The sequence below is a fragment of the Mastigoproctus giganteus genome, chromosome 6 (genome assembly GCF_048544385.1).
Source record: "Mastigoproctus giganteus isolate SK-2022 chromosome 6, ASM4854438v1, whole genome shotgun sequence".
Lineage (NCBI taxonomy): Eukaryota > Metazoa > Arthropoda > Arachnida > Uropygi > Thelyphonidae > Mastigoproctus > Mastigoproctus giganteus.
In genome coordinates this window covers 162278394-162291063 of record NC_143580.1, presented here as the reverse complement: position 1 = coordinate 162291063, position 12670 = coordinate 162278394, and the positions used below count along the sequence as shown (strand labels likewise).

At 35.0% G+C, this 12670-nt stretch overlaps 1 protein-coding gene across 2 annotated transcripts in view; it reads right to left on the bottom strand.

Annotated features, from left to right (window-relative positions):
• emb (exportin-1 emb) overlaps positions 1-12670 on the bottom strand; it is a 457135-nt gene that overhangs the window by 344332 nt on the left and 100133 nt on the right. For both annotated transcript variants that reach the window (XM_090376567.1, XM_090376568.1), the window contains 2 exons: positions 7539-7660; positions 2203-2377 (listed from right to left, as the gene is read on the bottom strand). In XM_090376567.1, coding sequence (XP_090232693.1) covers positions 2203-2377; positions 7539-7660 — 297 coding nt within the window. The remainder of the gene's footprint in view (positions 1-2202; positions 2378-7538; positions 7661-12670) is intronic.

The window sequence follows — 12670 nt, the reverse complement described above, 5'->3', positions numbered from 1 at the left end:
CTAGATGAGTAGAATTACTCATATAAATATCTTCAAGCTTGCTACCTGGCCCGCCGAGCTTAAAAATTTTACGATCTGGCCCTTTCCAAAAAACGTTTGCTGACCCCTGTTCTAAGGCATCTAGGGCTTGTTCAGATTTATATATTTTGAATATACAAAATACCTGAATTTTATTGAGGTTTTATCTGCATAGAATGCTGAGAGGTTGATGGACTTCAGTTACCTTGGCATAAACTGTTGCTGATTACAGGAGTAAATGGAATGGTGAGGGGTGTCTGCATTGGTACTGGTCTGCCTAATTTTGGTAATGAGAGATTTGGGGTGGTGCCCGTTCCTCATCGATGTATTTTGTTTGTATTTTAGTTCTCTTTGGAGCTCATATCCTCTGAAAATTACTTAATTACCAACTTTCATTCAGTTGGGGATGGGATGATTTGAATTCAGAATGATGCCGCTATGAGTAGGCTTTCTGTAAATAGTTTCAGAGATGTTGTTTACTGTTATAATTAAAACAGTTTAAGAAAGTCTTCTGTTGGTCTTTTTTCATTTCAAAATTTATCCATGGAGTTAGTGGGGGTTGCTAGTTGAGTGCGTTGAATAATGATCGTAAAACAGGATCGTCAAAAAAAATTCAACGTACCATCCTCAGAATTTTGGGGTAAGAATGGCAATATCAAGGACCTGATCTTCAAAGTTCTCCATGAAGACCTCTGCCAAAAGTGGTGACAAAAGACTGCCCATGCTCAGACCAGAATTTCTGAATGGTTAATGAGGTTCTTCACACAGAGTAGTCCAAAGAAGCTCAAAGGCATTTGAATGTTTTTTTTTTTTTTTTTTTTTTTTTTTTTACATCCAGGAGCAGTAAACATTAAATGAAACAAAATGCTCTTGAAGATTGAAGGTGATTTGTTCCAGTATTGAGAGAAAGTCATCGTGGATCTTGGATTGGATAACCCCAGGGAAGATGGCAATGTGCCAAACCAATCATCTATTTTTCTGCCAGGGTGAAAGAATCATGCTCTAATTAATGGCCTAGCTGGTGCATTATCTTTGTGTATTTTGATGTTTGGAACAATCCAGAACCTCTCAGAATATATGGAGCTTCTGAATTGTTCAGACTGAACCTTCTCTATGCTGTTGGTGAGGTGTTTTTCTATTCTTTGGTATGTGGCACTGTCTTGGAGTAATTCTTGGATTTTGGAACTGTCATTCTATTCGTTTAATATCATAGTAACACTCTTTTTATCTACTTTTGAAATAATGATGTTTTTGTCATGTCTGAAGTCAGTTATGGTTTGCCTTTCTGCTCTGGATAAGTTATGATATTTTTTATTTTATACTGATGTAGTCAGAACTGAAATTCACTGATTATTAACATTTCTAGTAAAAATTGATATGGAGATCACATTATAAAAGTTTGATGACACACGTTTAAAAACTTACACATGTAAGAAGAATGCAGAGTATTATTATTATTATATGAAAACAGATATTTCATTGTTAGACCAAAGGGCAAAAGTCACAGATTAAAGAGAGTTAGTTGTACTCTAGTGCTGACTGCAAAAAATTTAAGCTAAGAGAGCATTACGCCCATACATGAGCAGTCGGAGAAAGAAAGACCTAATAATCTGAATGTCAAAGAAAGAAAGAAAAAAACATAAGATGAAAGCTTATATAGAAGGCCATTGTACTATACTTAACCTAAAGTCTTCAAAACCCTAAGCAACATTGCTATAATCCTATATGAGGCATGGGGTCTAAGAAACCAAGAATTTCCACCCCCCTCTCTGAGAAGGAAAAAAAATTGTTAGAAGGAATGTTTAAAACAGTGAGCAGAATTTATTTATTTTATCTAAAGGACCTATTCTTTCTAATAATTAGTTCACTTCTTTTTTTAACCTTTACTGGTCACATTGATTTATAAGAAATTGTCTGGTTAAGGATAACTATGCCAAAATTTTTCGACGTTATTTTTTAAGAAATGGTGTAGCACAAGACAGAGGTCCATGCGGAACGAAAAACAGGCAGTCCATAATAGCAAATTCAAGTACCATATTGTCATACTAATGACAACTACCAATAATGACTTATTAATGACTCATTATGTGCATTTTTTTTTATTATTTTTTCTTAAGTGTACAACATACAATTTACAATCTCTTGATCAATAAAGCAGAATTCTAAGAAAAAGAATAACATTACCTTCACATTGATTCCTAGGAAGAACTTTCCATCTCGTCTTAATAACATTTTCCAATATTTGCAAGGCATAATATTTTGTCTGTTGATTTTTAGAAAATTCTAAAATTGTGTCAACCCGGGTCCATGCATCAGGATGTTCCTTAAGCGTTGTTAAAACTTCTTGTGCAATCCTTTGCTATAAATAAAATAAATAAAAAGTATTTATATTTCACATATGATTTCACCATCTTTAAATTCACAGCGCACACAATACTTTCTAATACAGAAATGAACTGAAGAACTGACTCATTCTCTTTATTTCAGAAATTGTAGCTGCCCTGACACCACATGTTTAAGCAATTTTCTTCCTCGATTCGCCTTTTTCCAACAAATTAATTATTTCCACTTTGTCCACCATTGTGAGAAAAATACATCTTTGTTTAGTTGACATTGCAAATTTTTTAGCATTTATGAAAATTAAAGTGGGTTTTTAAAGCGAAACAAAATACAATGCAAAACACTGGCACATGACTACAATGATGGCTGTAAACAGACTGGAATGGACAGGAATAACAACCACGTGGGCTGACTCAGCGAGTGGGGAAGGGGGAGAAGACTTACATAGACTGAGCCCACATTCCTTGGTTGCGATGATTTGGTTAATTGGTAATTCAGATAATTGCCGTTCTACCTTACATCAAAAAAGTAACATCACAAGAGTGAAAACAAAGGTGATACATATCTAATATCATGACTAGAACCAATAATAATTGAACACAGAAGGAACAATCATAATGAAGAATGTAGAAGAGATAGCAAATTGTAGTAGAGTTAAACTATAAAGCCCTACTTCGATATGTGAATACAAATATCATTCTCCAAACCAGCATTTCCCAAACTTTTTAGTCACAGAACACTTTTCATCTCACAATATATTTACGAAACACATATATTTACAGAACATTTACCGAACACAAGTTTGGTGATAGCCAAAGAACTGTTTACTGATATTTTATTACATCGACTCACCATGCATCCAACACATGTAAAGCCAAAATTCAAATAACTGTCATCATCACTTTCGTTTTGGTCTTTTATTAGTTGGTTCCTATTTTGTCCTTTTTGATTTTTGGTGAACAAAAGGCTGCAATTGTTCATCCTCACTCTGGTGACAATATTGTGTTCGTTTTCATCGACTACAGTTGCAATACTAGAAGTACTTGCTTCTTGTTTGAAAGTTCCTCTTTTCAACCACAAATCCAGTCATTTATTTTGATAATAATAATTCGAAATACTGATAATTATCAAAAAAATATTTATACAAGGAAATGAGTTTAGTTATGCTTACTAGTTTTCCACATTACTACAGACTTGCTGTGTAAACATGCAAGAACGTGTCGGCAGAAGTGGTGTAATACAAAAGTGGTATACACTACAAATATGCAAAATTTATTTATTTAATTTTTTTAATTATTAATTAGGAATTTTCACAGAACACTTGTTCACATCTCACTCAACACAGTTTGGGAAACGCTGCTCTAAACATAGCATAATATATGGTACAGGCTCCAGATACCTCATTATGCCATGCAATGCCAAGAGACAGGAAGAACTAAACAAATTCTTCAGGGGTATGGATGGGTGAACCATGTAAGTTTTTGTTTGGCTGATGCTATACAAACTTGTCGGCAATAGATATGCAAACCATTCATTATACATAGTATTTCAGCAGTAGTGTCAATGAGGACATATTGAAACAATATTGATACAAGAAACATTCTTAGATAGTTTACACATTTTCGAGGTGTCACTGACATCTGTGAACAGCCAAGGAGCAGAAGGCCAAAGTCTGTCTACACTAAAGAAAAAATACTATTTTGGATGAAATAATTCAAACAGGCAGGAGAATAACCACATATGCAATGATGTAAGCACTAGGGTGTTCAAAGAGAAATGTGTATTAATCATTATACTGATAAATTGTTACAAATGGGTACCCAAGTTGGTAACAAGAGAAATGAAATGATTCACAGATTTGCTAAGATCTTTTGCAGAAATGCAATACCTTACAAGATTTTAAGGTGGTGGCAGCTCACCTGATAATCCCTCAAAAATAACATTCCCATCAACGATTAAAACCTGTAATTTTTTCTACCGTCCTAAATATAGTCAAATGTTCACTCCAATAGTTTCTGAAGTAATTCCCATACAGACATTGCATGTGGGGATCTGTCAGGTGACTTAAAGGGGTACTATGTAAGGTTTAAAGTGGATCCACCCAGGCTCACCAATTCAGCCAGGGTCATGACATGATGGGATACTAAAAAAAAAAAAAAAAAAAGTGGGGGGGGGGGGGGGGTTTAACTATAAAGAGGTTAAACTGTATATACAAGATGTTGACATTAAATAAAGAGACTGCTGCAATAAAATAAATATAATGAAATATTTCATACCTTACAATTTATCCACTACAAAATAATCATCTTAGGCTAGCATACACTGTTCCATAGATTTCTTTCAAGCACAGAAACATTTCCCTAAGCCCTTTTAACAATTTTTTCATTTTTTTCTGAATGGCTTCAATGTGCTGAGAATTAGTTCCCTTAAATACACTTTGCAGTTTAGGGATGAAAAAAGCACAAGGGTCTACATCTGCCAAGTTTTTTTGGACAGAAACTGGTGAACAGAGAGCACGCTATGTGCTGGAGCATTATCTTGAAGGAGCCCAACCATCCTTCCACAATTCAGGTCACTTCCCTTGAATTTCTTCATGCAGCCTTGTCAAAATTTCAATTTGGATGATTGACTGACAATCTGATTTGGTGGGGCATATTCAGCCATAATAATTCTTTTAATATTAAAGAAAACAAGAAGCATGGTTTTCATTTTTGATTTTGACATTCTTGCTTCTTTTGGTCTGGAGAATTGCTTTGTCTTCCATTCCACTGACTGTCCTCTAGTTTCTGGATCGTACTGGAACAGCAACTTTCATCAAAAGAAAGTACAGTACTCAAAAAGCTGAATCCTTTCCACCCCCCCTTCAAAACATGTTTGCGAACTTGGAGCCTTTTCATTCCTTGTTCTTCATTCAAAATTTCTAACACCACCTTAGCAAACATTTTCCTCATGCCTAAATTTTCAGTTAAAATTTGTCTTAACTGTTTCTTTGTGCATATTGAGTTCCGATAAAACCATTATAATGGTTAAACAACGATTATTTCTAATCTATGTCCTTACCCAGTCTACATTTTCAATTTTCATGGATACTGCACAGCATGGTTGTTCATTGTTGTCCACATTCTCTCTTCCTTCTAAAAATTTTTTAGGCCATTCAAACATGTGAGCTGGTGACATAGAATCTTCCCCATAAAATTGATGTAACAACTCGTTACTTTCAGTTGGTGTTTTCTTTAGTCTTGTTAAAAATCTGAGGTTGATTCATCATTCATTTCTTTTGTCTGTCTCCCCCCCCCTTTTTTTTTGCAAACCGCAAGAACACAAAGTAATGAAAACTCATCTCACTGTCAAGTGACATGGTACACAACTAGGGAAAGGTTCAGGGGCACTCATTGGTAGCTGCACGTGCAGTCTTCTTAACACTTGTAATCATTTACGAACCTACCATTACTTTTATTGCTATTAATTTTAGGCTACTGTCTAAAATAATTTCTTGGACTGGAATGTTGTTATTAAATTTAATGTGCATCCCATCTCTCTGCCTGACTTTTCAATATACATATACTGGAAGGGTGCAAATTATTGTGCAGGAACTGAATTTCATCAATATATGCACAGTCCTTTGAAATTCCAGAAGAAAATCCAAAACATTATTTAGGTTTATTTGAGCCTCCTGACTGCTTCTGAAGAGATGAGTCTTTCTCTACCCGTCACTGATTTCTCCTTTTTGGAAAGAAGGTATATCCTATATCTATTTTCTATCAAATATCTCTAGGGTTTTGTTGTCTACCATGTTTGGCTTTCCTGTTTCCATTTTTTCTGTAGGTTGGGTTGTTTTTTGATGTTCTGCACTATTTTGATTTTGTGTAACTATCCAATTTGGGGTAGGGGAATTGTTTCAGTTCCACACAAATTTCATTTGAGTGGAAATGAAATTGAAGAGAATGACTCTTTTGGTGATACGGATAGTTTAGTCTGCACTGCTAGTGATTTCGAACTGTTGAAGCATAGAAAGGTTTGCTTGTGGAAGTGTCACATTGCTTTTTTTTTTTTTACTTATTGATAGCTAGTTTCATGCTCTATTTTATTCTTGTGAACAAGTTTTACTTCTTTCATCCCCTCTATACTTATTTGGATTAAAAAAGAGAACATAGGTCCCTCTCTCTGCTCTCCAGTTGCATGCATTATAGTGTGGCATTAGGTGGGTGAAAGTTTTGTTTTTCCCCCCTTGCTATACTAATTCAAATGCTTTCTGACCAATCTGGACCATTCCCTCTATTATACATGTCTGTTCCTTTTTTTTTTTTTTTTTTTTGCCCTGGGAGTGTTAATTTTTCCTTTCAAGCTTTGAATCATATTACTTGGAGGCAAGAATGGGAAAGCTTAGTGGCCCAAGTGAAAAGTTCAGTGTGTGTGTGTCTTTGGTGGTGGGGATTTAAACAAAGTTGTCTTTCCTTTCTAGGTTACTTAATGCTGTAGTTGGTAACCAGCTGGTATACAGATACACACTCAGGGTTGTTACTCTGAGAAGCCGATATAACATAAAATTTACACCAGTGGTTTTCAACCTTTTTTTAATAACGGCACCCCTACTAAATTTTCTGCCTGTTTGATCCGATTTTCTCTCTCTCTCTCTCTCTCTCTCTCTCTCTCTCTCTCTCTCTCTCTCTCTCTCTCTCTCTCTCTCTCTCTCTCTCTCTCTGTGTGTGTGTGTGTGTGTGTGTGCGCACACAGCATGTGTTGTTAGCTCAGTGCAGGATTGACTTGACTTGTCTTGAAACTGTTGAAGTGGTAGTATGCACGGGTGTTGGAAGTTGTGGAGGAACTGAATTTGGTGATGGTGCTGCCGATGTAACAGGTGTCGCAGTTTGGTTGGCATTTTATGAGATATATTATATTATTGAGATCATTGATGGGATATTTGTGTGTATCTTTATAAGCATTTGTGTGTATCTTTATAAGCATTTGCTATTCGTTTTTTAGTCAGATTTATCACGGTATTATTAGATTACCATAATTTCACTATTGCAAATTTTAATTAAGTTCATATGTTCTCCCAAATTTACAACAAAAATTGTTCCAAAATTAAGCTGATATCAAATAGGCTGATCTGGGATGTATTCTTCTAATGAATACTGCTAGAAGATAATTACTCTGCTAAAAATATTAAAAAAACTTACTTGAGGACCTTCCCCTGTATACATACAATTCACTACATTGTCTAATAGGTTAATATCAAGTTTTTGATTGAAGTCCAAGAGTCTTGCTGCTTGATCAGCCAAAGTTGCCATATTCCCATTTACTAGATTGGATTTATATAAAAAAAAATAATAAATAATAATAATATTAATAATAAAATCACAAAGTCAAATAAGTAACTATGCAATAAATTTAAACAAAACAATCAAGAAAAAAAGTTATTTTTATTTATTTTTTTAAAGAAATGGTGATGTTATTTCCTAGCACAATTTATTTTTCTTTTTTGATATTTCTAATAAACACAAATAATTTTATTTTGGCTGAAGTACCTATAAGACAACTGAAATCATATACACAAACTTTTCACATTTTGCTTCACTTCTAACTTCTGTTCCAGGGAAAATAATGGAGTCACTGGTTAAGGAAGTGACGTGGGCTCATCTAGACAAGACTACAGTTACAGTTCAGACACAGCAATTGGATGCAAAGTATTATTTTGACATCATATACTTGGATTTCAGGAAAGCTTTTCATACTGTTGCACATGGAAAACTACTGTACAAATTGAAGCAGTATGGCATTATGGGCAAGTAGACACAATAGATAAAAGGATGGCTGAGTGGGAGAAGTGGTTATCAATGGACACTGCTCTTCACGGACTAATGTTATTAGTGGATTTCCCCCAGGGTTCGGTGTTGTGCCCATTGTTGTTTTCGGTATTTATCTATTGCTGGAAGTATATCAGGATTAATGTCAAAGTTTGCAGATGATATGAATGTAGGCAGGGTAGTTAATGACAGTAAACAACTGCAACAGGATCTGGAAAAGTTGAGCAGATGGGCTGAGAGGTGGCAACTGAAGTTTAACATTGACAAATGTTAAGTACAGCATATGGGTAGCAGTAACGTATCAATTGTATCGTACTACAATAAGGGTAGTAGAGATTGAAAAGGACCTGGGGGTAATTGAGCAGTCAGGTATGAAATTTTCTGAGCAATGCAAAGAGGCTGCAAGAATAGCTCATGACGTCTTGTCAATGATGTACAGGAATTTTGCTAGCAGGGACAAGGGGCTGATTGTCCCCTTGTATAAGGCAATGGTCAGGCCACACCTTGAGTATTGTATACAGATCCGGAGGCCTCATTTTAGGGAAGATCTACATCTTTCCTAAAATGGTGCTGGAACGAGTACAGAGAAGGGAAATGAGATTGGTGAGACAAACAAAGGGTTGCTGTTACCAAGAAAAGCTTAAGTTCTGTAAAACCAGTACAAAGGCTTTAAAAAATATATCAGAAAAGGAAAAGAAAAAAAAATGCCCGCATGTACCCTGTATGCACAAAAAATATTTAATGTGAAACATCTGAAACCAATGCTCTTCAAAAATGTTAGAATGGAATAATTTTTGAGAGATGCAAAACAAGTATTACAAGCCTTCATAGTCATTCCGTCAGCAGTTGGAAATTCTAGAAGTAATGGACTCCAAATGTATTTTTCAGAGTTTAATAAAATCTGCTTCTCAATCTTGAGAAGCAAATTTTTTATTAAACGTCCTTTTGTCGACATGGGAGGCTTCTTCGGTGGCCTTGAAGCTTTCATTCATGCATACTTCTCTCAATTTCGCTCAGCTGGAGTTTTAGCCATCTTCAAAATACTCTCAGAGGTTGTTAACTGAAATTAGATTTGGTATTTTCACAATTCAATAGTTAGTGAAATCCATTTGTAGACAAGTATGATGTCATAACTACAGCAAAAAGTGTTTTTTGTTTGTTCAAGTGATTGTTTTATTGTTGCGATCTTAAATCAAAACACTTTAAATTTTTAAACGTTTAATCGAAACTTACTTAAGCTACTTAGAAGGGTGATGTTAATAAAAATCTGCAGAAGCAGATTTTATTAAAGTCAATTTTTTTCATTCTCTATGTTTTTCAACTTTTTACTTTTCAACATGACAGGCTTCTTCAGTGGCTTCAAAGATTTTATTCTTGCATAATATTACTGCAGGATGGAAACCTCAACAATCCATGCTACCTGCTCCTTACTTTATCGAATCAAAGCAGATGAGTGTTAGCATAATTTAGGAAGTGACATCATTTCCATCTCTAAGTATGAGCGATGGAACGTTTTATTCTCATTTGCATCCTTTAAAATTGAACAGCCATCTAATAGGAAGTGACATTGTTCCAATAAGAAAATTTTGTTACAAATCAGTTTTACTCCAGCGCCACCATAGGTGTTTTCACATTAAAAAGCCCACGAACACAGGAACAAAGGAAATTGCAAGCAGACAACGACAGCATGTTGTGTTCACCAGGTTAATATCCTTAATGCAATAATCTCCCAATATAGCAATGAGAACAGAAGTCTCCCCCCAACCAGCAGACGGTTGACCACCGGAACAAACTCTCACCACCGCTGCAGAAGTAGACAGCCCAGGTAAATTCAAGGAAGAACCAGAAACTATTGGAGAGAATGGATAGGTGCAATGCGAAGTATTTTCCTTTTTTTTTTCCCCTGCCCATGCTGTATAAAGCAACAGTTAGGCTACTTTTAGATTAACATTTACATCTTTCCACTAATAAGTAGAAATAATAAGAGTATGCAGTATAGTATGCAGAACACTTCCGTATGATACCCTCCAGAAATTAAAACGGAAAAGGCGAAAAAATCGACAACTTACCGGTACATTAAGAGTAAATTATAAATAATTAAATAGTCAATTTAACACAATTTAAATCAATTTAAAATCAAATTAACGCAATTAAAAGAATCTAACGAAAATATTCAAAACGATTTTCCTTCCTGAAGCTGACAACGCTTTTCTACTGTATATCGTGATCACAGGAATGAAAATTACCGAATCGGGTTAAACCTGAAACTTAAATAGCGATTATTTGTCTTCGCGCATGCGCGTAAAGGTCCACGCATCGGAAATCAAATATGGCCGCCGTACATTAACAGAATTCTTGTGTAATTTAATTTCAACGGTTTCTGCAATTAATAGTAGCGTATAATTACGTTGAACATTAAGTATTTTTGCCTCGTTATTAAATAAAAAAGTATGTTTTTCGTTAATGGCATGAAAGGCTAATTCTGACGCTGCTGAACGAGAAGCACGAACTGAGGCTTCATGTTGATTTACACGAATATTAAGAGAAAATCGCGTCTAACCTTAGTAAGACGAGTCGCAATCACCGCAAGAAATGTTGTATACCAGATCATTAATTTGTGTTGCGAATGTGGAAAGAACCGAGCGATTGTTCAGTATAGTGTGTAACTTCCGTATTGGCCTAGCTACAATTTTAAATTCGGTATCTTTAAAGAATCTGTTAAGCTGTTTGTGCCACTGTTCAACATGTATGACAGAAATAAAGTATTTTTTGATATTACTATTGTTGATTGGTGTAGTATTTTGTATCCTATCCCTAGCTTGTACCCTAATTCAGTTTATTGTGGTAATGGAATAACCCCTGATTAAGAATCTGCTAGTTAATATTTGTATTTCTGAGTCGAAAGCAGAATCTGTTGTTGAATATTTATAGGCATTTAGAAATTGATTAAAGATAATTGATCTTTTGTAGGTAAACGGGTGATAGCTATTATAGTGTAGAAGCATATCGGTGTTTGTAGGTTTTCGATAGATGCTAAATTGTATTTTATTCGAGTCCCGGGTAAGCGTGAAATTTAGAAAGTTTAATGAATGAATATTATTAAGTTTAGAATGAATATTATTAAACGAATGTAAAATGTCTTGGATTACTATCCAGAACATCGTCTAAATACCTCCCATAGTATGTGATACGGGGTCGAAAAGATGTCAAATGTATTTACTCAATCGTGGAGAGATAGATCTCTGACATTAAGCCACCCAGGCTCAAACCCATTGGTAATCCAAAATTTGTTTGTATACCTTGTCACGAAAGGTGATGTAGTTAGCCTCAACTAACAGTTTAATTAAGTGAAAAATTTCCTTAATAGGTAGCTTCGTATAATTAATCGGTGTCGAGTTTTTATTTAACATATCCCAAATAATATCTAATGTGTATTCAACATTTACATTCGTATATAATGAGGTAACATCTAGTGAGAATAAATTGTCATTGTTGCCGAGTCTACAGTCTTTAAGATTATTAAATAACTTATCGTAGTTCTTAATCCCAAATTGTATTACCTGTCTAAAGGGTTTTTATAATGTTATATACATGTGTGGCTAAGGATGAAAATGTCGAGTTCCTGTAGGAAACAATAGGTCGAATAGGAAATCCAGTCTTGTGTAATTTTACCTGACCGAAAAGTGCAGGAATATTGTATGTTCTGGATTCAATTCCTTCAACTGAACCATAGAGTAATGTAGTCGTTTTTTCGATACGTGGTTAACGCTTTATTGTATTGATTGACCAAATTGGTAAACAGTGCCGGGTCTACTTCACGATAAGTGGAAGTATCTGACACAACTGAATCTAACTTATTAATATAATCATATTTATCTAGTATTACCACTGTATCTCCTTTATCTGCCCTCTGCATAATAATGTCCTTATTTCCCCGAAGTTCGCGTAAAGCTGAACTGTCATGTGTATTCAATTTAGGAAGTCACGTTTCTTTTATGTTATTCACTACTTGGTTAACTTGTTGAATAAATACATCTTTTTGTGGAACATTCCGAAGTCCAAATTCAATATCAATTACGCATTGTTTTTTAGGCAGTTTTCGAGGTGGTAAATTATAATTTAGTCCTTTGGATAAAAGTGAAATCTGGTCCTGCGATAGTGTACAAGAGGAAAGATTAGTAACCTGTTGTTATGTCGGTTCATTGGATACTTTGTTCCATTCACTAGTCTTGTTGCCCTTCTCTGTACTCGTTCCAACAGCTCTACATCCTTCTTAAAATGAAGCCTCCAGACCTGTATACAGTACTCAAGGTGTGGCCTGACCATTGCCTTATACAAGGGGATAATCACCTCCTTATCAGTGCTAGAAAAATTCCTGTATATCATTGACAAGACACCTGCTATTCTTGCAGCCTTTTTGCATTGCTCAAAAAATTTCATATCTGAATGCTCAATTAACCCAAGTCCTTGCCAATCTCCACTACCCTTAGTGTAGTATGACACAA